The 22,745-nt window shown below is 38.9% G+C and overlaps 1 protein-coding gene across 6 annotated transcripts in view; it reads left to right on the top strand.

The window, feature by feature from the left end:
- Positions 1–22,745, top strand: part of SMOC1 (SPARC related modular calcium binding 1) — a 165,946-nt gene that overhangs the window by 98,351 nt on the left and 44,850 nt on the right. For 4 of the 6 annotated variants that reach the window (XM_048949787.1, XM_048949782.1, XM_048949783.1 and 1 more), the window contains exons 6-7: positions 14,037–14,126; positions 18,479–18,559. In XM_048949787.1, the coding sequence (XP_048805744.1) occupies positions 14,037–14,126; positions 18,479–18,559 (171 nt within the window). The remainder of the gene's footprint in view (positions 1–14,036; positions 14,127–18,478; positions 18,560–22,745) is intronic. The other 2 variants (XM_048949786.1, XM_048949784.1) reach the window with 1 other exon arrangement.

Below are 22,745 nucleotides of genomic sequence, written 5' to 3'. Positions count from 1 at the left end.
TACATTTGGAGTTGTGAAAACTGAGCCCAATCAGTTTGCAGACAGTGTGTTTTTCTACAAGAAAACACTGAAGCAATTTGAGGAGCCTAAGATGAACAACTTAAAATTCCTGTCAATTAAAAATGTAGAATTGGGTTCCTCCTTACGAAATAGTCACAGAGGCAGGCTCAGTTGCAGAGAGAACCTCAGCTACAGCTGTGGGTAAGTGAGCCCACTCTGGGCCTCTCTTCCTACTGATTTCCAAGAGTCTTAACTTCCAGAAAATGCTAATGGACTAGTTGTGCAACTAGTAGTAGCGATTTGAATCAATAATGAGCCATTAGTTTGCATCAGTAATTAGACTGAACAGTAAAGGGCGAATGCTCTCCTCAGGTAAACCTGCGCAGAGGATGGCTTATGTTAATGTAAATAAATGGAAACATTTGTACCTGGAGACCTTGAAGCTTTATCTGCTGGTGGTAGGAAGTCAGGTGCAGCTGGCACCAATTCATCTGCTGCCTGCTTGTGGGAGGGGAGTGCTGCCTCTGAGGATTAGTATGTCTCAGAAGTATGAACAGACAGATGATATCTTGACAAAAACATCCCACTTAGTAGACAAGGCCATCAAGGTGAGACATGACCCAAATTTGAGACTTTACACTCTATCTTCTTTATTTTTCTGGATTCAATAAGGTACTGATCAAACCTGGGTCAGAGCTGTACTATTATACAAACCAGGTTTCAAGCACTCCATTATTCCCATCCCTCTGATCTGATAAGTAGTGAAAAGATGTTTTGTGATGTCTTGGTCAGCTTGTGGTAGCTCTGGGAAAGACAGAATTGTAGCATGGCCTCCATCACTGAGATGAGGGAAATACAGATTTCTAGGGCAGTGAAAAGTGATGGTTCTAACTGGTGGTCATCGTGTTATCGATTTTTTGCAGAACATTGGCAGGTACTAAGTCCTCAGTGCTACTGAGACGATTCTGGATCCCTTGTGTTATTTATTTTAAGATAAATAATATCCTAATTTTTAAGCATGGATGAGGGAGAATTTTCAGGCAAAAAAAAATGTTCTCTAAACTGTTTGTTTCTGAAGTATTCCTAAGCAAGGGTTGACATTGTTCTTTCTTTTCTGGGTAGAATATACACCTACATGCAGAAATTGCACAGTGTGTTTCCGTGTAGTAAAGATATGCATATGTAAGCCATCTGCTCCTGAAAGTATTAGATTTGCTGTGCATTGTGCTGTGTGAAGCTCTCTGTAAGTGTAAAAGCTTGATTCGTCCCACCATGCAGTGATAGCTGATGACCTGTAGAAATAGAAGTAGTTTCTCAGTCTACCTTATTAAAATTGAACAGGGGGCAGGAAGAAACAGGAATGTGTGCTGCTTCTCAGGAACCTGGGTGAGAACTCTGGTGGCTGAGGAAGAACCAGGAGAAATAAATGTAACAATAATGCTGGAAAAGGCCTGAGAAGGCCTTGGTGAACCACAGATTAACAATTCTGTGATGGAGTCTGTATCACATAAGGCGGTGATTAGCTTGTGTTTGTATTTCCAAGCAAACTTAGGGTGAGAATTGAAGTTTGCTTCTTCATTATACAAAATAGTTCTGTAAATATCATTACTTTTAATCGGTAGGTTTGTCTGTTTGCAGGTATTAAGAATTCAGTTTAGTACTTATGACTGTCCCTGTATTGTATACAATATGCACATTTGCATGTTAAATGTCAATTACATGTAACTGTAATAAGCAAGTGGATTTCACACGTATAGCAGATTGCAATTTGCCAATAGTACTGATTTTGTAAGATAGAATCTAGCTTTCACCATAGAATCCTGATCCATTTTTTTGAGGAAAGAAGCATGGAATTTCACACCACCACCCATAGAGGATCAATTTTGCAGAACGGACAAATGTTCTAAGCAGTACCTAGATTTATCTCATAAATGAAACAGATTTTTGAAGTGTTAAAAACTAGAAGATATATTCAACTTCAAAATTGTTACATAAACAGTAGAATTTAAAACCAAACCATTTGGGTGCCCACACTGCTGATGTCTCTGAAATTGTTTTTTATCATGACATTTTCTGAGGCCTCTGAACATATGTATCAAATTTGAGTCTGGAGAAAGTTTCATTGGCAGAAGGCAAATTTTTTTAAAACATATATTTTGTTTGATATAATGCAAGAATTCTGCTTTCATCTATAAAGCAACAGTTCTAATCTGTAGGTTAGTCTATATAATATGACTTAATAAAATTGTAGTTTACAAGTGTTATTATAGCAATCTACAGGCTACTCAGGTCTGTAATGTCTTAAGGACAGCTGTAAAGGTTTTTAAATGATTAAGTCGTGGTATTGAGCAGCCTGGTGAGTAGATCTAATAAGCAGGCTAACAATTGATTAAGCAACATCTGTTTAGGTATTATTAACTGTTTATGTGCTATACAGAGATTCCTGGTGTCTGACCAATTACGGCTTGCAGAGAAAAGGAGTAGTTCTAGAAACTGTGGACTGTTTTTGTTGTTTAAGTACTTTGTAGCTATGTGGTCTCAACACCTTTTCTTTTTTTAAGGAGTTGTTAAAAAAATAAATTCTTCATAAGCTCTTTGAGCATCTGGATCAACATGCCAAAATGTCGTAGTTGTTATGCCATATATTTCTCAAGATCCTGCATCATTATAACTTTATAACATTATAACAAAACAGCATCATTACAACTTTGAAATTAATAGTGCTAGACTTCCTGTCTTCTGCAGTTATTTGTTCTTAAAAACAAACCTGAGGATAAGCTGGAGAAATTTATGGATTGTGCAGATAAATTAAGCTAGAAGCTTTATTCTTGCACTAGCCTAATGTGACCCTACTTTGTTTGAATATTTGTATCCCGTGGAAGAATCTAGACGTCTAAATGTTTAAATATTACCTTTTTTCCTTAAATCAGAGTAACGCAACAGGAAATGTATTTCAAATCTTGGGTACAGTGGTTCAGTTGAACTGACTAGAAATGCTTTCCTTTCAGGTCCTTTATCCAATAACCTCTATGAACGTTGCTCTACATGGGAGATAAGCTACAAAATTATTACAGGGAAACTTGAATAGAGGCAGAGCACGTATGCTTGTAAATAAGGGATGGGGAGGCTGGACAGGCAACCATGGTCTTTGTTCAAGTTCCTGAGATGGTACCCCTGGGAATAAAAAGATAGCTGGAATAATAGTTTCCCTACATGCACTTATCTGGAATTTTGTTTAACGCTGACAGCAAGGGAGATATATTGAAAAAATGCTTTGATAAAAGGAAGGGATGGGAGGAGTTTTACTAGCAGACTGAGTTTCTTTGGGCTGCATCTGTGTCTTTTATTAAATGTTAATGTGCTCAGATTCTGATGAGACCTTTAGGTGTTGCAGCAAGACAGTTCTCAAGTATATGGACCTGACAGATTTCATCATGACTGTTCAGCTACTCACAAAAACACCTTTAGTTGATGGTGGTTCCTTAAGCTCAGTCCTGTTCTTGTTACTTTGTGTAATGATCTTCCTTCCCTTAAGGTACAGATATTTTAAGTTTGAGGATAAGATGCCACTTGTGCCCTGTTTCATTTTTGTTGAACCATGCATTTTTCCATATATACTGATTTCCTTCTCAAGCTTGTTAGATTCTTTGGAAGCCTTTTGGCACAGTTCAATTACTCTGCTCATCTGCCTCCCTGCATTCTTCCCCATCCCTTCTCTCACATAGAAGAACAATTCTTTCATTTTCATAATCAAACATAAAAGCTCCTTCAGACTAAATGCACATCCTGGGATGAACTAGTTGGGGCGCTGATTTCAGAGAGTAGAGTTGTACTCACTCACTTAGACATCTGCATTCTATTTAAATCATCTCAGATAAAAACAAAACTGCAAAAAGAAATGGTGAAAAATACAAGTTTTTTTCTTGCTTTCCCTCATTTGTGCATATGCAATACACACGTAGCAGCGAGGTATCCATTCTCTTTGCAGTGAGGAAATGAAAAGGCGTATTGTAAGCCCAAGACTAGGTCTGGTTGTCAGCCAGGAATTAGTCCTCCAAAGGAGAAAGGGAGAGGGGCTGGCGAGAGAAGAGGCTCGGGAGGGAGGGAGAGGGGGAGCGGGAAGGGTGAACGTACACTTTGTGATAGGTTCAGTGCACATGGCTAGAGATGCAAGGGGTCTTGGGCTTCCTCAGCATGCAGGTGTAGGGAGAAAGGAAGGGAGCTTGTGTTCTTATACATGGCCATGTGTCTGGGGGAGCAGGGTCAAAAATTTAGACTATTTGCTTAATCCCTTGGAACGGCTTTTTTTTTCTTCTGTTTTCTTTTTGTGTTTAACAGACTGCTTTACAGGGGACACGTGTGGTAATTAACACATGCAGCTGTAGGGCTTCAGCCATATGTCTGAATTTCAAATGGCCATTGATCTGGGAAATTTGCTGTGCCGTCTCCATCCCCCGCTTGCAGGCTATATTCCTTGAAGATGTAGGGGAATTTATGGAGCCTTTGTCTTGAAGAGACTAGGGCTGGAAGGAGAGGAGAAAAGGGAGTGTGTGTGTGATGTTGTGGAAAGAGCAAAGAGAGACTGAGATTCTAATCATGCTCTTCGTGCCCCTTGCCCCAGGCCAACATATATTTCAGGTAGCTACTAAAACATTCCCAAACTGAGGAATCTGATAATTACTCATAAGAAGCTTTCACAACGATCATTTCTTCTTTCCTCTTTCAGTGAGGCAATCTAAGATTAAAATCACAATATCCTTGCCTGCTTTTTAGACACTTGCTCCCTTTTCCACAGCTGCAACTGCCTGCCCTCTTACAGAGTCTGGAAGCAACAAGGAGGGAGTTGGTTATGGACTCTGAGCAGCCTTTTGAGAGAGGTAGCCAAGGGGATAGGTTTGGGCAGGGGGAGGGGTGTGGTGGTGAATAGAGGCTACTTTGCATCAAAGCTGATGGTTCTCAAAGTAGATGTCTTATATATTTTAGGTGGAATTAAATCAGAGACTAAACAAAAGTGATATGGCTGTTGCTGCTTTTGTCTAACTGTGCTCAGGCAGCTGGTAATGCTGCTGTAGAGCTTTCTGCATACTTCTGTCCAAGTTTGAGGCAGTGTCAAGTGCTAAAATCTTGTTATGAGACATGGTATTCTGGAATGAAATAATTGTTTGTGCAGAAATTTTATATTCCCTGTTTTATTTCAAATGCTCTCAAGGCAGAAGGATCCAAATGGTAAATGATTCAAACATGAGAAACTGGGGTTTAAAATCTTGCAGTATATATCATGCTACTGTTACTTAAAGAGTGAGATGAAAATGTATGCTTCCACCAAATGGGAAGCTATGAAAAAGACTCTTTCTTGTTGTTCCACTTCTTCAATCTCATTTGTGTGTGTATTTAGAGGAAGCTGTCTGTTGTACATGCCTTGGTTTTGCCACTCAGGTAATGCTGTCACTATGGAGGTGTTTCTGCTCTGGGAAGAAAAGCACATTCATAGCATAAAGTGCATGCTCCAACTCTTGCTGAAGGGGGATTGTCATTTGCCCAACCCTTATAAATACCACTCTTCTCTGTTTCTGTGTTCTGTCTCCACTGTACTTGAGAAGTTTTGTTCCAGGACTGCCTGGACTGGACATGTACCATGCTGCCTCTTTCTGACTTAATTCCTTTTCTCTCTTTGTTACTATGGGCAGTATTCCTTTTTGGGACAAGAATACCTAACATCCCCTCTGCAGATTGACATGAGCTTTCCCAAATAATTTTGTCATAACCTATATTGATGTGTGCTTGGGTTAAATTTTTGTTACATCGATGCAAGGACTAGTTCTCCTTTATTCACTGTTTATTATAGCAGTTCTCTTTACTTTCAATCATTTATCTCCCTGAAGTTAGTCCTTTCTCTCCTCTTCATTACCTTGATCTTTTTCTCCAGGAAAAATATTCCACTGGGGTAGTGGGAGAGGAGGAAGGGAAGTGCTGGATTTATGGCTGTGTATTGCACTTGCCACAGGAAGGCTTTTTTATGATCGGTGAAGGCCATCAGTTGGTTCTCACTGCAAGCTGTCATTGTCCATTAGGAAAAAGGCCACAACTCTTCGGGTAGTCACAATTTTTGGTAATGGACATTTTTTATCGCTGTGCATGATGACCAGTTCCATAAACTATCTAGTCCCCTTGGGTCTTTTAGCTCTTCCTCCATTTTTTCTTAGATATGGGTATCAGTAGGGAGATAACTTTAGACTTTCGAAGGATAGATGGGTGCATAGCAGAATGAAAACTCTTCTTTGCTTCCATAGGGAGCCTCTTTCTGTACCCTTCATGACTTGTTTTGATTTGAAAGTAATGTGATAGCTTTCCTAAATGTTGTACTTGAGCTTACACCACTGAAATTAATGCCGCTGTATAAGAAGAACAGCCATGCTCAGTGGTGGTTGCAGGTTCTCTTACCTTTATCTGTTAAGAATGTTGCTAGAAGCTGCGAAATCTCAGTCTGCTACAACAGGCAGTTTGTCTGAAAACTTCCCAGATGACAGAAGCAGAGTCTGGAAACTGAGCTGGGGCTTCATTCCTCAACAGGTAATAAAATTAGCATTTTTTAACTGTGCTCAGGTGACTGGTGAGGATGGACTCACAGCTTGCATGTTGCACTATTTTTATGTTCTAAAATTGTTTGTTAAAAGTAAAATTGTTCTAAAAGTAAAAGTTAGGTGCAGAGTTTGAGAAAACAAGAAATCTTATTTCTCTGGCTTCAAAGTTCATTTATTACTGACAAGTTAGAATAAAATGGAGATCACACAAACTTGAAGCTCCTTGCTTTACTGCCAAGTTAATAGCATTATAGTTGGAACCTTTGTTTGGGAAAGGGGGGAGCAAGGTGTGAGACTCTAGTTTGAATTAGATAAGTACTCTGAATGCTAGCTGTAATTATTTTCAAGTTCTCGCTTTGTCTTTTTCTTGGTAGCGTGCCCATATACCTGGGGAAAAACATGTTTTGAAATGCTACATTTCTGTAACTGGTTAAAATAACAACTTTCTACAAGTACTGCAGCAAACTTAACATCACCAGAAAGCTTAATTATCTAAGCTTTTATGGATGCTGCTTTTTCCTAGAACAACATTTATGCCTTTCTCCACACTGGCACTAAAATCTGTAGAAGCTCTGTCATCAAAATAGTAAAGTATAAGGGCTTAGTTTTCATTTCTGCATTGTTCTCTGTACAGCAGTAATAGAAAGATACTTTTTTTTCCTCACCAGAAAGGTTTGCATAACTTATATGAGTCAGGTATTTAAGTGGTAATTACCATAGGGCTTGGTTCAACCTGCAGAGTTCAAATCTGAATCTGGATCTGAACTTTCCCAGAGGCAGGGGGTGTGTTTGGACATTGTGTTGGTTTGACCTATTATAGTGCAAGCTCTGAAATGCAGGTCCAGATGTGGATTGGGGTTCTGTATCTTCCCAAGTATGAGACATAGGGCAACTTGCTTTGTTAAATTGGAGTCCTATTAAATGGAGCAATTCAAATAATATAAAACTGGAACTCATCCTGGGGAAAGTGTCCCCAGCATTGGGTCTGAAAGGTAGTTTTTCGCTGTGCCTTTATTTTTCAAAGGGAGCTGATTGCTGAAAGCTGTAAAGAATAAGAAGAGGGCAGGTTTATTTTGGCTAATTACTATAGGAGTAGCTTGAGAAGTCAGACAGTAAATAATAACACGACATTTTACAGAGATACTATCTGAATCTCAGGATTCTACAGTTTTAAAGCACGGAATCCCAGAGACCAGAGCAGCACTGTTCACACAGGGTGCTGCTGCAGGCCTTTTTGACACGTTTTCTTTTGAAGGACCAGGAGCAGGAAGAGAGAGCTCTTTGTTTGCAGTCAGAATAAACTCATTGTACACCCAGACAATTAACTCTTCAATCGACTTGCCAGCCTCTGTAAAGCACTCCAGTTGCTCTCTGTCTATCTCCAGCTCTATTCAGACACTTAAGTGCACCGATGTTTTTTGTTTATTATTCTAAAAAAGTCCTTCACAAGAATAGTCGGAGCAGATGAACATTGTCCTCTCAGCAGCATTTATCTCGCCTGGCAGTGAATGTGTCAATCAGGAATCAAAAAGCCAAACAGAGGAGGCTTTGAATTGTGTCATGGGGGTCAGAGTTGCTTCCAGCTGTCTGTGCGTGGGACAGGCAGTGCAAAGAATGGTACTGCCATACAAATGCACCGACCACAAATGCATTGGACCACAAAGTCCTTGGGGCCTGAGTGGCTTTTTTCATGTTGACGCACCTGCAAGGGAGATGTGAGGAGGGGGTGGGGGGGAACTAATGGCTTCCAGAAGGCGCCCTGGAAGGCTCCTAGTCCTGGCTGGGTGCTGCCTGCAGTGCGCAGTGCAGGAGCAGCCTGCATTGGTACAGCGAACATAATTGTTGATATAGGGAAGGAAAAATCACTGCAGTGACTGTGCTAATCAGCCTGTGTAGTTAGAGCTCCTTAAGGCCTTTCTGCTGGGTATATTTTCACCTTGAAAAACAAGCAAAACTTCTTCACGTTCTGTCTCCAAGCATCTGTGGGTTGTTACACTTGAACTGAACATGCTGTTGCTCCCTTCTTAAAATGAAGACAGTGAAGAGTGAGAACTCACTTTCACTAATCTGGTTTTGAAAGTTGTTTTTTTTTTTCCTAACAGCTGTGGAATCTACATGCATAGAAGTGGAAAGGGTGTGAAAACTTGTCAGGGAGGTCTCTCTGCACTGCTGCATTTCTGTTTGAGCTATTTGGCAAGAAATTATCTTGATTTGGCTGGATCGTAAGAATTTCTCATTTTTTGGCATGAATGTTAACTTTATGCATTTATATTGGCAAAATCTGTCTGCGCATAAAAGTTGTGTTGGCTATTAGATTGATTACAAATTGCTGAAACTGCTTCACTTGGTGTAGGAAAGGGCTATCATTAAGGCAACAACTTGCTCTACCAGATTAATACTGGAAGGGACATGTATTTTTGTACAGAACTCCTGTACAGTCTAAACACAGTTTCTGTTGTGCTCTAAGTTGCCTATTTGGCCTCAGCTATGTTCTGCAATGGCACATCAGAATGGGTGGTGATCTGTGGAGAAATCACTGGAGACTGAAAACGGGCTTGCCCCCTCCTAGCACAGAGCATTTAAAGTTGCCATACTCTTACTACCTTCGCTGTTCAAGCTGTAGACCTATGAAAAGACTAGATTTTGTACGAGGGGACAATTGATCCTGTAAACACTCTAGCACTCTTTAAAATGAGTTAAGTGAGCAGAGTGTCTCATGGATGCCAGTAAAGGTAAAAGAGGTGATCTACTAAAGATGTGAGATTGCTTAGAAAGAGAATAGATTTTAATCCATTAGCATGGTGATGCAAGTATACAGGTGACTTTTACAGTGAGTATTTTCCTGGGTAGGGGATGTGATATAGAAGAATTATTCAATTGTCTTTTCCCCTTTGTCCAGCTTCCATTAAGTGATGCTTCTGGCAAAAGCAGTGAACTGGAGCAGTGGATAGTTACTTCATATTTTTCCGTAGTAGTTTATGCTCTTCCTATGTCAGGGAGTTTACTTTTCTCCTGCCATAACTTAAGTTGCTCATGTTCTTAGTGTCCGTAGTTCAGAGTATAAAGATCACTTTAACAGTCATCTTGTACTTGAACTGAGTCCCCTCATCTCTCAGCCCCGGCATACACTGCTGTAATTCTAGATATGGATGCTTGCTAGATATTCAACAAGGACAAGGGTAAAAGAGAGAAGAATCTTCTTAGTGACACCATTAGGAGTTCCTGCCCACCACTAGCAGTGTATCTGGACATGCAGGTAGTTGTCACTGGTTTGAGTTATTGTTGAGTTAACACAAAGTAAGCTGGTTGTAAGCTCGTGAGCTTCTGTCTTATGGTAGTGCAAGTGGTCTACTGCCTTATGGCCATGGTATCTTAACGTGAAAGTGACTTGGAAAAGGATATTGGACCTGTCTATTTTGCTCTAGACAGAGATAAGGTAAAAACACCATTTTTAGTTTGGTACCAATTGAGTCAGAAAAATTTTCAATTTTTGAAGATTGCCCCAGGAAAATGGAGGCTTGCTGGAAAAGGAGTTCTGTGGCTTTCATACCCTGTCCCATAAGAGGTGTTCTGTTGAATAATGCTGTCTGTAGTCAGTGATTGTCTGGAAAACAAAAGTGGATTTTTGTACTGGGTTGTAAAATGTGGAAGAAAAGGATACTCTTCATCAGGGCTCTGAGAATATTCTACATGTAATTTTATTAAAAAAAAAATATTGTTTAATACTCTGCATCTGATTTTATCTTTGATTCTGTCGTACCTTGTTCCTTATCTGGAAGCACTGCCATCTAGGGAGATTAGGATGCACTCACTTTACCTCATTGATCTCCCTATGTTTGACAAGCTCTGCATAAGCAACTATTGTAGGTCCACATCATTTTATTAGAAGTGTGGAATTTGAGTGTTTTCTGAAGAAAGGAATGTCACACCTGATGAACATAATTCCTGACCTTTGGCTCCAAAGTAACCGTGTACTGTACATCTTGTAATATCACAAGAGATTCTAGGTCTCCAAAATAGATTGGCTTTTCTATTCCCTTTTGAAATGCTTGTCTGAGCAGTACAAGCTATTTGTTCAAAGTTCTAGGTATGCGAAATAGAACTTGTTTCGTGTTTACCAGGAGCAAATAGGCCAGTGGAACAGATGTTTAGGGTTATGAATGGTGTATTAAGAGAGATGTGTAATCATATGAGAGTGGACAAGTGTTAGGGTTGTTCTTCTGCCCAAAGGGAATGGCAGTGAAAATTTTTGTCATAAACCAGTTTTTAATAGAGACTTACTGAGAGTTGCCCAGTTTAAGAAATAGGCCTGGCAGTCTCAGAGTTAACAAGCTGCCAGCTGAAAATTGAGCAGGATATTTTTAATAAAGTGCATATGTTGTTTTGTTTGTTTGTTTTTAATGTGGCTATTTCATGACCTTTGGAAAAAAAAAAAATCAGAAATATCCCCAGCTTTTGATTTTTGAAATATGGTAGATGTAATTACAGAGCTCTTGTCTATTGCACTTCTTTCTTGTGTGTTTGATGAAAGAACTGTGTACTTGAACAAGGGAATGATTTTGCTTTCCTCTATTTGCAAAATGTTTAACAATGTTCTGGGTGCTGCTTCAATAATAGTTTTAGTGACAACTTGGCCTTGGTAACTGAGTGAGGAAATGGTCATGTTTTTCCTAAAGTGTAGTGAGATGATCATTAAAAAAAAACCCAACCAAACAAAAAAACAACACAGCTCAAAGGTTAGTTTGGTATTTTTGTCTGTTTTCTGCATTTGTTCTGTCAATGTTTAATACCCTTTAATAGCTTAATGGATGCCTTTGTTTAAAAAAAAAAAAAAAAAAGTGGAGAATTCTTATTCTCTAAGTGAGTTTCCCAATTTCACGCACACACAGGTAAAGACAGAAAGATGAGCCATAAAGAAATCCCCTGAACCTGAAGCATCCTGAGTTCTGCCAAAGTTCACATAAGGGTTTGGATAAAAAGTGCTGTGGCTCAGATCCACATCTAATTTTTTTTCCATTGTTGGCTCCTGGGTTGCTGTATTAAATCTGAGGAGCAGTTCTGTAATTATTTGCTGCAGAAGCATTCATGCAAACAATAGGAATTAACTTATTATCATACTGGTAATTTCTTTATGCCAGGTCTCTTCTTATTTTACGTAACTTATGAATTATTTGCCTTTCAGTTGCTTTATGAGTATCTTTTGTAGTTTTAGGTTGAGCAGGTAAAGCCTATTGTGTGATGGGACAAGGGATAATGACTTTAAACTAAAAGAGGGTAGATTTAGGTCAGATATTATGAGGAAATTATTTACTCAGAGGGCAATGAGGCCCTGGCACTACTGCCCAGGGAAGCTGTGCATGCCCATCCCTGAAGGCATTCAAGGCCAGGTTGAATGGGCCCTGGGCAAGCTGGATGATCATTAAGGTGCCTTTCAACCCAAGCCATTCTGTGATTCCATGATAACATATTGTTTACCTCTTCATTACATCATTAAGTGTTACCCTAAATACATAAAAAGCGATCACTGTGGCTTCTGAGGTATCTTGTGTGAGCCGAGCAGCCTATTCTGGCAACAAAAAAAGAAAAAAGAAGTGAAGATCAGCTATTTACTTTTATCCAAAGATTCCTTTAAAAGGCAAGATGTTCTTTTTTGTAACTTAATAAAAAATCAGGGAATTATTCCAAGAGATCACTTGCTTAAACATTGAATCAAAATTACTGCTTGTCTATGTTACTGGTAATACCCAATAACAGGGAGACTCAAAACAGGAGTTAACTGAAAAATGGTAAGTATTTTCTCTCCCAAATTGTTTTAATGCTTAACTGCAAGCATAGGGGAGAAAAAAAAAAAAAAAAAAAAAAAAAAAAAAAAAAAAAACCTGAGAGGGAAAATTACTTAAAGGGAAAAGGTCTTAAAGGTTTTCCTTTGTTCATTTCTTCAGTATATCTCTAAGGCTGAAATGGAATTACCAGCACATTTCTGCTTTCTGTGAATTAGATGGTTTTATGTGGAAATACATAAAGTTAATGCTGTGAGGAAGATGTTTTCAATCTTTTACTCCCTTTATAAAACTGCAAATGCAGATTTTGATTGAAAAATGATCTACAGGCCATCCTGTTTTCCATCTCAGCCCATCCCCTTCCCTTCTGTGGTCTTTTGATTCTTTGGTGTAATCACAACCAATAAAGGGAAGCCAGAGAGCAGTTGTTGCTACAGGAGTTGTCTTGTATGCCTTTCCCTCAGATGACTTCTGTCCTGTGCATCTGATACAGCCTTAAAGGTGGTGGTAACTTGTCTTCTCTGGCGTGGTCTCCTCTTTCCAAATGATTTGTGCTGTACTTGTACAGTTCTCCATTGTAGATTGTTGCCCACTTTCCTGATGCCTAGTGTCGTCTTTGTCCATAATACTTGAGAAAATGGTTGTTACAAATTGTGGTTTTTTTTTTAAAGCCACTGTTTTCTGAAAGAAAGAAAGAAAGAAAGAAAAATAAACATCAAAAACCTCCACCAAAAGCAATTCTAGACTGATTACCTTCTTAGTTTATATCTGGACAATATTCTATATTTTGATCTTGCAGTGTAACAAAACACTTTCCTATACAGTTTGTGCCTGCTTAGCCAAAACATTTGATTGTGGGAATGTTCACTTGGTGCTCTCCATTGTTCAAGGGCTGTGTAATAATGATCCAGGCTGGGTTTTGAAATTCAGATCCCTATGAGCATCCAATGAATTCAAGCTGTTTCTGTTGATGTAATGGATAGTCAGTCATATTGGACCAAACTGAGTGTAAGCTGAACACTTTTTCCTGTAGTCTGTCTCTACATTTTGTGACTTATGTTTCCTACGGAATCTATGTTGGTTGAAGATTTTAATTATGAAAGACCTGTGGAGAAGACATGGAGCATTCTTGCACAGAAGGTTTCTCCACAGTTTTTCAATTAGAAGGCACTGCCACAGCATTGCTATTAGAGAACACCTTGATATTGTAAGAAAACAAGATTTGCTATTGACCATCCCTTTCTAACAGCTCTGCAATGAAAACTGGTGCCTGGTTCTGCACAGGTAAGTATCAGAAGAATAGTTTTTCTTTTGAACAAATAGAATAATGAGAAAGACACAACAGGGCAGCAATCCCTAGTCCTCTGCTGTCACAAGGAATGACTTGTGTGAGATGTAGCCACTTAAACCATAATGGTGATTGCCTGGTCACTGCAGCAAATAGAACTACTAGGTGATTTGTACTGGTGGTTGTGGAGGGCTAGGGAGGGGAGGGAGGCTTCTAAGGGTAGTCTGTGCATGCTTGCTATGTAAAATGTTACTGCTGATAGCATAAACTCTGACTGTGTTTTGTTCTTTCTGTCTTCTCTCTCTTCTGGACTTGGCCGGGCCATGTACAAATCCCAAACATTCAACAGTACTGGAGAGTAGATAGTATTTACCTCAATAATGGTAGTTTCTTTTCGGTTCTTTTTAACTCTCAATTCAGATGATGGGTCGAAGCCAACGCCTACCATGGAAACCCAGCCCATTTTTGATGGAGAAGGTAAGAACATCCTTTCTTTAAGAAAAAGCAAAACAAAACGAAACAACAACAACAAAAAACAGTGAAAAAGATACTTCCCTTGTTCTTTTCCCTAGGGTTTATGACTTGAACAATTTGTTTATCCTGCAAAGCAGAAAAGCCAGTGAATCTCATAAGTTATCCAAATTTCACAGTGCTCTTGGGACCTCAGGCATTCTCCCTAATCCTTTTACATCCTTTTCTTCCCCCCTGGAATCCAACAATAACAGTAGTTGAACAAATTCCTGGGATAACCTTGGAGGAAAAGGTGTCATGGCTAAAAAATGTCTATTGAGTCAGAAATGGGAACTTCCTTTAGGTTGTACTTTCCCCTTGCTCTCTTCACCCTTTTGATGCTGCAAGTTTTGTAACCTCTGCCATGCATTACAGCATAACTACAGGGAGGACAGTGCTAAGCCACAGCTTTTGCACACTGACTTGGAAGAAAATTGCTGAGAGATTTCTTTTTTTAGTAATTACTTCCATTGATGTGCATACTATCTGAGCAAATTAAGTCAGTGTCCTGGGTCTTCCTAATTCATAGCCCACCAAGGCAGCTTCTTTCTCAAATAGGCTAGTTTTGTAATTATATTGTCTCAAAATATCAGACTTCAGTCCATTGGAAGCCTTGAAACAAGGATAAAATGGCTGTCATCAAGCTTTTTAAATGTACAAACAAATATTTACCAACAGAGATACTGGTCCTTGGGTAATTAATGGGCCTATTAGCAGTTGAGGCTCAAGTCTAGGCCATTATGTGACCTGTTTACTGGATTTTAACCTGGATTAAAGGCAGAATTGGAAACTTCTGAGCAAGAGTAAGAGTGAGCAAGAGTGATACTTGTTGCCTTCTTGAGCAAATGGAAGGTAGGAATGGGATGTGTGATGTTGCTAGAACAAGCTTATTTAATACCAAGGTACTGTAGTCCTGTCATTTCTAGAAATCATATGTATGTAAGAATCTTCTTACGAGCTTTATGAAACAAAACAAAGTCTTCGCAACAAAAAGCATTCTCAAACAGTGGAGAGTAAAGCCTAGTTAACTGTCTCTTGTTTATATCAAAGGAAAGTTCCTTCTGGCAGCAAGTTGATGTTCTATTAAATTGCTGTCTGCAATCACAGCATGCTTTTGGTCTTTAAATTTTCCCATGAGGGAGTGCCCATAGGTATTCAAAGGAGAGAATGCACTTGTAAAACGCAGGAGTCAGCTAAGCTGGTTAAAACAGCCTGTTCAGAAAATCCTTCTAGAAGCAACTCTACATTTTGGTCATTTTAAATAGAACTGGGCAAAGTTATTGAGAAGTATTGCAGTGTGCAGACCTTTTCTGGTCCTTATGGTGACAGACAACATCTGAAAACACTTTGTGCTATCTTTTATGAAAAGTATTTTCAATCCAAAACTTTTGCATTGATTTCTTAAATCAGGAAGAGTGTAAGAACGCTACAGAATAGAAGGCTTAAGGCTGACCTTATAGGAGCCTTCCAGTACCTACAAGAAGGCTAACTAAAAGACAGAGGCAGGCTCTGCACAGTAATGCATGATAAGAAGATCGGAGTCAAAAAACGAAAAAATGTATTCAGACTGAATATACGGAAAAACTTTTAGCAATGGAGGAGGTCTCCCAGGGAGACAGTGTGATCTGCCCTTCCTTTCCAAGGCAGTTCGATAAAGCTATGAGCAGCGTGGTCTGATCCCATAGATGATCCTGTCTTGAGCAGAAGGTGAACTGGAGATCTCAGTGTGATTTGCTGAACAGGCTTTTCGCTCTGAGCAACCACATCACAGTGCTGCACCAGATTTGTCACCCAGTATCTTAGGTAGCTCTTCTTGAGGAACGACATGTACTTGGTGTCAGATGCAAGCGTCAGATGACAGAAAAGCTTAGAGCATTCACCTACCAGGTCTGGACTCTGTGTAGATGTTCAAAGGAGTTAGTGTCCAAATCTTATTCAATTCCTGTGTACTTGGGGTTGAAATATCTTTTGGGTTTCTGAACTTTATTCAGTGTCAGGCAACCAGAGTAGACCTGTTAACAAAAGATGAATGGACAATAAAAATGTGAATTTCTTTCCATGTTCTGTTTTTGAATGCCTACCTCAAGCAACTGGAGAATGACTTATTTCAAAAGGCATTAAATATGCTCAGCTGCTCCTGAAACTTGTACTACCTATTGGAGTTCAGCATCTCTTAGATGAAGACTTACCTTTTTTATGCTTTCACCTACATTAGAGGATTATGGGTATTCAAGTTTTTGACAAAGTAATTTCCCCACTCGCTCCCTACCCTTATTCCAAAGGGTGTAAGAAAGCGGTGCCGGAGCTACAAACAGTGCAGATCAGATGACTTAAACTCTTCTGTCCAAGATTTCAATCATAAAGCAGCCATCTCTTCAGAAATTTTTTTAACTGCATTACTGTACAGATCTCAATGATTTTATAGTGATTATCCTCTTAGGGCAAGATACTTCTCTACAAAAAAATGTTTTAGTGGCCCTTGCTTTAGTTATAAATAAAATAATTAAGAAAAGAACCAACCCATACAACAATTTTAAAATTCCTCTAGTACTCCTAGGCCCAATTTTCTTTACATCCAACCTCGATTTATTTTTAACATGCAAATTATATTCATTTCCTAAAGAATAGCCTTTTTGAGTGCCTTATCTTTTCAGAAATTTCACCTCTTAACACAATAGGAATCTACTCTTTCCACAGATCTGTTGTTCAGAGGAGTAATTAATCTAGATTGCTTCTCTGTAGCCCAAAAACTATCTGGGTTAACTGGATTGAAAATACATTTTTATGATAGATCCCAAAGGGTTTGCTTACTTTTCCTTTCTCCCTTTACTGGTGATTCCTTTTCCTGCAGCTGTCAGCCTCACTTAAATATATACATTACTGTGTCTCTATAGGCCCTGACCCATTTTTTGTCATCCCTTAAATTCAGTTATCCCTTCCTTTTCATCTGTAGACGTAGATGTAGTGCAGAGCCAGAGCTAACTTTCATCACAAATTTGGGAGTTTGGATCCAGCACTTTGCTTTATGGCCTTTTGTGATTTTGCCCTTCTGCCTTTCCTACCCCTTCGTCCAATGTTTTATTTGATGTGGCTATCAAAAAATATAAAATCCAAAAATATGTGGGTATATGTATTTTATAGGAGCACATAATGACTGATAATACAATAGTGTATTGAAACTTGCAGATAAGGCAGTCTTTGTTAAGCAAAATTCTACTACTGCTGGGATATCTATCAATGTTCAACCTGTATCGTCTTATAAAAAAAATGCCCTTAGCATGATTACAATAATATTTACAGTCCAGTGTAACTGAAAACATATAGGCAGGGCAAAATTTCATTTTTCCTTTGTGCACTTTTAATGTGTAATCAGTTTCTCCTGTTGTCAGCCAGTTTCTCCCTTGCTGAGCAGGTCCATGTAAATGTCAAAAACAGCAGGAAAGCTCTTGTAAAAACTTCTTAGAGGAACTTCTTAAGACAAACTCCAGGATCTAGTGTGTAAAGCATGCTCTTGTGGAAACTGGAAAATGTTTGATGCTGAAAATGTCAGTTTAGGAACTCTATGGTACCAAGTACTGCTTTGCTGTAAGTTCTATTCAGATACTGTTGTTTTGTCATTTCCATAAGGTGTTGCTTAAGGCAGGTTCTGCTGTGCTCTGAAATTGATTGTAACACTGCAGAGGAGGAACTCTTAAGCACTTTTATCACAAATTTGTTTTGGTATCTTGGTTGTAGTTCATTAGAAGACTTTTTAAAAACCAGAACTTATTTCTTTAACAAATTTCCCTTGAAGCCTTTCAAAAAAATATTTTTTTTCTTTTTTTTTTTCTTTTCTATTTGTGTTTTGTTGTTGCTTGTTTTAGGGATCTGACAAAACTGTGGTCAATTATGCTTGAACTGTTAAAACCGTTAAAATCTGACTGTTTAAAGTCTGGGTTGAGGTTTTTTTTTATCTGGATTTCATATACACTTCGGTGGAAACCAGTATATGACATAAACACAACTTAACTAAGTATTGAAGAGAAAGGCTATAGACTTGAGAATTTGGCTAAGAAATGGGAGCTGGAAGGAGACAATAATGTTTTTCCAGTAGTGAGGCACTCTTTGGAAGGTGAAGATAATGAGATAACCTTGTGGCATATTTACAAATACTGGCTTTTATGTGATGGGAAGCTTCACCAGGGGGTTAGCTGATGTCTACAGAGACAATGCATCATTTAAGTCATGAGTGTAGCAAACATGTTGTCCTCACAAATAATGACCATGTGTACTCACCAGTTGCTGCAGTTTCTTTAAGGCAGTTATTTTTTCTCTTTCAGAAATCACAGCACCCACCCTGTGGATTAAGCACTTAGTCATCAAAGATTCCAAACTGAACAGCTCCAGTATAAGGAATTCAGGTAATGCTCAATCTTAAACTTTTTTTTTTTTCTAATTTTTCTTTTTTTTTCTTTTTTTTTTTTTTTTTTTTTTAAACTAGACTGACATTTCTTATGTTCTTTCCTTGTTTCATTCTTTTTTCATTGTAACCTATATGACTGGATCTGTATTGCAGGACTTGAAGGGCAGGCTATGAAATAATTTCAGACAGCATGCATTTTTTGTGTCCAGAAGGCCACTGTAGATGTGCCACAAGGGGTGTTTGTTTCCCTTGCCAGAACTAGGGAACCTCTAATTTCTTCATCTGAAAATTTATCCTAGCCAGTTTTCAACTTTTGTTTTACTTGCTGTTCAGCAGTTTCTCATGGACTTGCAAATTGATGTGTTTGTCTTTGAGATCTGTGCTATGGATTTGATCTAGGCAGATAAGAAAATACCATTGAGGGTCGTCTTGCAACTTCGAGATTCTTCTCTGCAGGGGGTATATTTTACTAGAGAAATTGTTGCATTATTTCACAGGAGAAAGTAAGTTACCTATATCTGGGCGTAATTTATTGTTGGATTTTTATGGGCAGTAGAGAGGATGAGAGAAGATCCAAGCAAAAAAAAAAAAAAAAAAACTATGAGTGGGATGGAGAAAGAGGAAAACAGCAAGATATGAAGCTAAACTGTAGAACTTGAGATTGGAAATGAGCATGTAACTGTGTGAAGTAACTGAAATCACAAGAAACTCGAAGGAGAATTAAGTAGGAGAGTGAGAGTAAGTATGGTTTCTGTTTGATATGTTTTAACTAATGTGGAAGAATGTGAGAAGATGAAAGGCACATGAAGAAGAAAATTGGCTTAAGAAGCCATGAGTTTGCTCTGGGGTTTCAGTGGGAGCTGTTGCTATTGCATGTGTTCTACAAAATGATGTATTACTAGAACAATTATTCAAATAATTTTAGTCTCCAGAACAGTTAAACTATGCTGACTTGAAGTAGCTGGTCACATGGTATTTTTGAATTAGCCAGGAGAGTTCATGGCCCTCTATAATTCCTTTACCCTCCCTGTTCTCCAGTGCAGAGTGAAAGCAAGACTAGACCATGGTTGTCTTGCTGCAGCATGGAGAAGAGCTCTTTTCAGGAAGAGACCCAATGTTGTCCAGACCCCAGTTTTAAAAAGTCTTCTGTGCCTCACCTCCTGTCTTTGCAGTAGGGTAGTCTGTGTAGGAACTTACCATCCAAAAGCTTCAGATAATGTAGTAGAGTTTACGATCTTCTCTAGGGATGTTTTTCACTGGAGAGTAAAAGCAGCTTGTGTTTTGTCAGCTACCTGCACAACCATTCTATTCACAATGCAATTGAAGGTAAAAATTTAATATAAAAATCCTGTGTAATGGGTCCTACCTATCTTGAGGATCAGCTTTCCTTGTTATGCAGCAAACCGGTAGCTGTGATGAAAATAAGATTTCCCAGATATGGGTTCTGGTAGGTTACAAACTGACCCAAGAGTGGGAACATCTTTTACTCAAGAGCCTGTCTCCCACCCTTTGGCGTGGCAGAGTCAAAGTAGGCTACTTTTCATGTTGTTCAAGTGTTTCCTGAGGAAGCTGTCTCATATAAGCTGGAGTTCTGTTTGTGAACGAGTTCATTTTGTGAACTTACCCATTTTCCAAATTTTTTTTTTCCAATTAGTTATGATGTCATTTCTGGTATTCAAGCAAGATCATTGTGGGTACAAGCTACAAATCAAAAATAAATGGTCTTCTGGAAAATTCAAGATTTCCATAACAGGTGGTTTCTGCAGCATGCTAAAAGGAGATGTGTGGTTCATCTGACTCAGCCTTTCTTATGGCCCTAACAGGCACTCATTTGCTGTAGGATCTCATTAAGAGTCTGAGCTGCCAGTTTTAGACCCAAGTTTCCACACCAGGCCATGCAGTCATCTCTGTTTCTTACAATGAGTTACTGATATCAAGAAATGCTGCCTCATCAAAATGGGACTACGGAGTAGCTGATAAGAGCTGTGAGGTATTTTAGTCTTTCTTTCAGCCAACTAAACCTAGTCTTCCCTCTGGTACCTTTCATTCTTGGCCCTTGTCCTGTATGCTAAAAGACAATATAGGGTTGGTGGGATCAAATAGCAAAGGGCCAGTAAGAGCGATTATTATTTAGAATATTTTTTCTAATATCTTCAAATTTCTCTTGGATGAAGATGGTTAGCTGTCACGGAACAGACATGCAAAATTAGGGGATGTTTTTAACTGCTTTTGTTCTTTAGCAGCTTGAGATATAAATGCTCGACACACTTCTGATTTCTGATCAGCACTACCATTGAACATCTTGGAAAGCTAGTGCCATGACTATACTGACTGAGAGGAGAATGTAAGAATTGCTGTACTGAGATAAGTAGTCTCTATAATTTGCTATCATTCTCTTTCTGGTTAATTTTGTGTTTCAGTGAAGGCTTCTAGAATAAACCTTTGAGTAAATCACTTGCCTAACCATCCATTTTAGTGATATTTTCAGCTGCCTTTAGCTAAGAGTCTGTGGTGTGTTTCTGGGTATGTATAAGGGAAGAAAAGGAGGAGCAAGGAAGAAAAGGCTGAGGAGATGGAAATATTTTCTTCAATACTTCAACTGTCCCAAAGAAAAGGGAGCATAGCAGCAGTACTCCCAACATTGTTGTTAGTAGCACCTCCCAGCAAGGCTTTGGTCCTTGTACTGTGTCTCGGCCTTGTATCTATTAACATCTGTGTGGCTGTGTACCTGATGGAAGTGAGGAAGTTGGGAAGATTTGCAGAATTTGTTGTATCCATCTTGGTAGTAGAGGTGGATAGGACTTTCTTGTTACTGAGATAGCAGAAGTGAAAGCAGTCTGAGTTGGAATTTCCTGCATCCCTTCAGGATGAACCAGCCAGCAGGTTGTTGAGCACTGCAGAATTAGCGACTCCTCTGCTTCCTTCTAAAAGAAAATACCTATATTACATGTACAGTCTGTATCTCACACGAGCTGTATTTGAAATCCAGGTGTTCTACTTTCCATTTGGTGTGAATGAAAAGGAGAGGTTCTCCAGAAACAGCCTTTGTTTTGGAGCATTTACATTTTGTGTAATATGTGTAAATATTAATTAAGCTAGGGATCAGAGTACTTGACTGAGATACCATATGTTTCCAGATGTTTTGCCAGTGAATTTTTCTGTGTTAGGCAGAACATTGTTAAGAGGGATTGCTAATGCTTTTATCCCAGTCCACCTTCTGAATGATGACTAGATCTCTTTCTTACTGGGGTCAGATGCAGGTTGAAAGCCAAAGGCAGGAATAAAAATGTGAACATGCTGTAACATCTAGACTGTTACGTAGGAGAAAAACTGTTTGTACATTTACTAATTAAGCCTTTTGCTTTTTTTGTGAATCTTAAAAACCCATAATTCACTTTTTAAATTTTTTTTTTTAATTTTTTAAGGTAAGGAGAACATCTAGATCAACACAATATTTTGTTTGCTGTGGCAGGATGACAGAAATATTTTGATGTTTGTTTGGCTTGAATTGATTTCCACCTTTTCCAAGTGTGTGCACCCATGCGCGCGCACACACACACACACACACACAACCCCCAAACTAAGCCTATTATTTAGCACTTGCCTTTGTAATGTGTCATTTATATTTAATGCTGCCAGGACAGGAAGAGATACAGATGGGACCTTTGCATTGGCCATTCCCCAACCAGGGCGGGTAGGATTACCTTTTCATACTACTTCTTAAGTTTCAAACTTGTACTCCTCCTCTCAATAAACTCCAGCCTAGAACAATCCAAATGATTTTTTTAAAATAGTTTTTACTCTAGGGAAGCACTTGATAATTAATCTAGCTTCCAAGTATATGAATCTGATGGTAGCCTGTTTGGGAGCACCCCGTCTCCACTGAAGAATCCATGGTTGTTCCTCATTTCCAAAGTTGGGTTATCTCCAAATTCATTTGTGCTACTTAGTGATTTGGTTTTGATTAGCAAGAGATTCCAGCCTATATCCAGCTTACTCTGACAACCTTTAAGAAAACCACAGAGTGATGTAATGAGCTCATGCATGGAAAAATAAACAGCTCTAGAGAAAGCTGCAGTAGCAGCCTCAAGTAAATATTCTGTAGTCACAGGGGCTTTGAACATGACGTTATTGAAGAGGAAGAATGAGTAATACATTAAGGTTAGCAGCTGAAGACAGGTTTG

This window comes from Lagopus muta, chromosome 6 (assembly GCF_023343835.1).
Source record: "Lagopus muta isolate bLagMut1 chromosome 6, bLagMut1 primary, whole genome shotgun sequence".
NCBI classification, from domain to species: Eukaryota; Metazoa; Chordata; class Aves; order Galliformes; family Phasianidae; genus Lagopus; species Lagopus muta.
The sequence above is the reverse complement of the archived record's forward strand: the minus strand, read 5'-3'. Positions and strand labels throughout refer to the sequence as shown.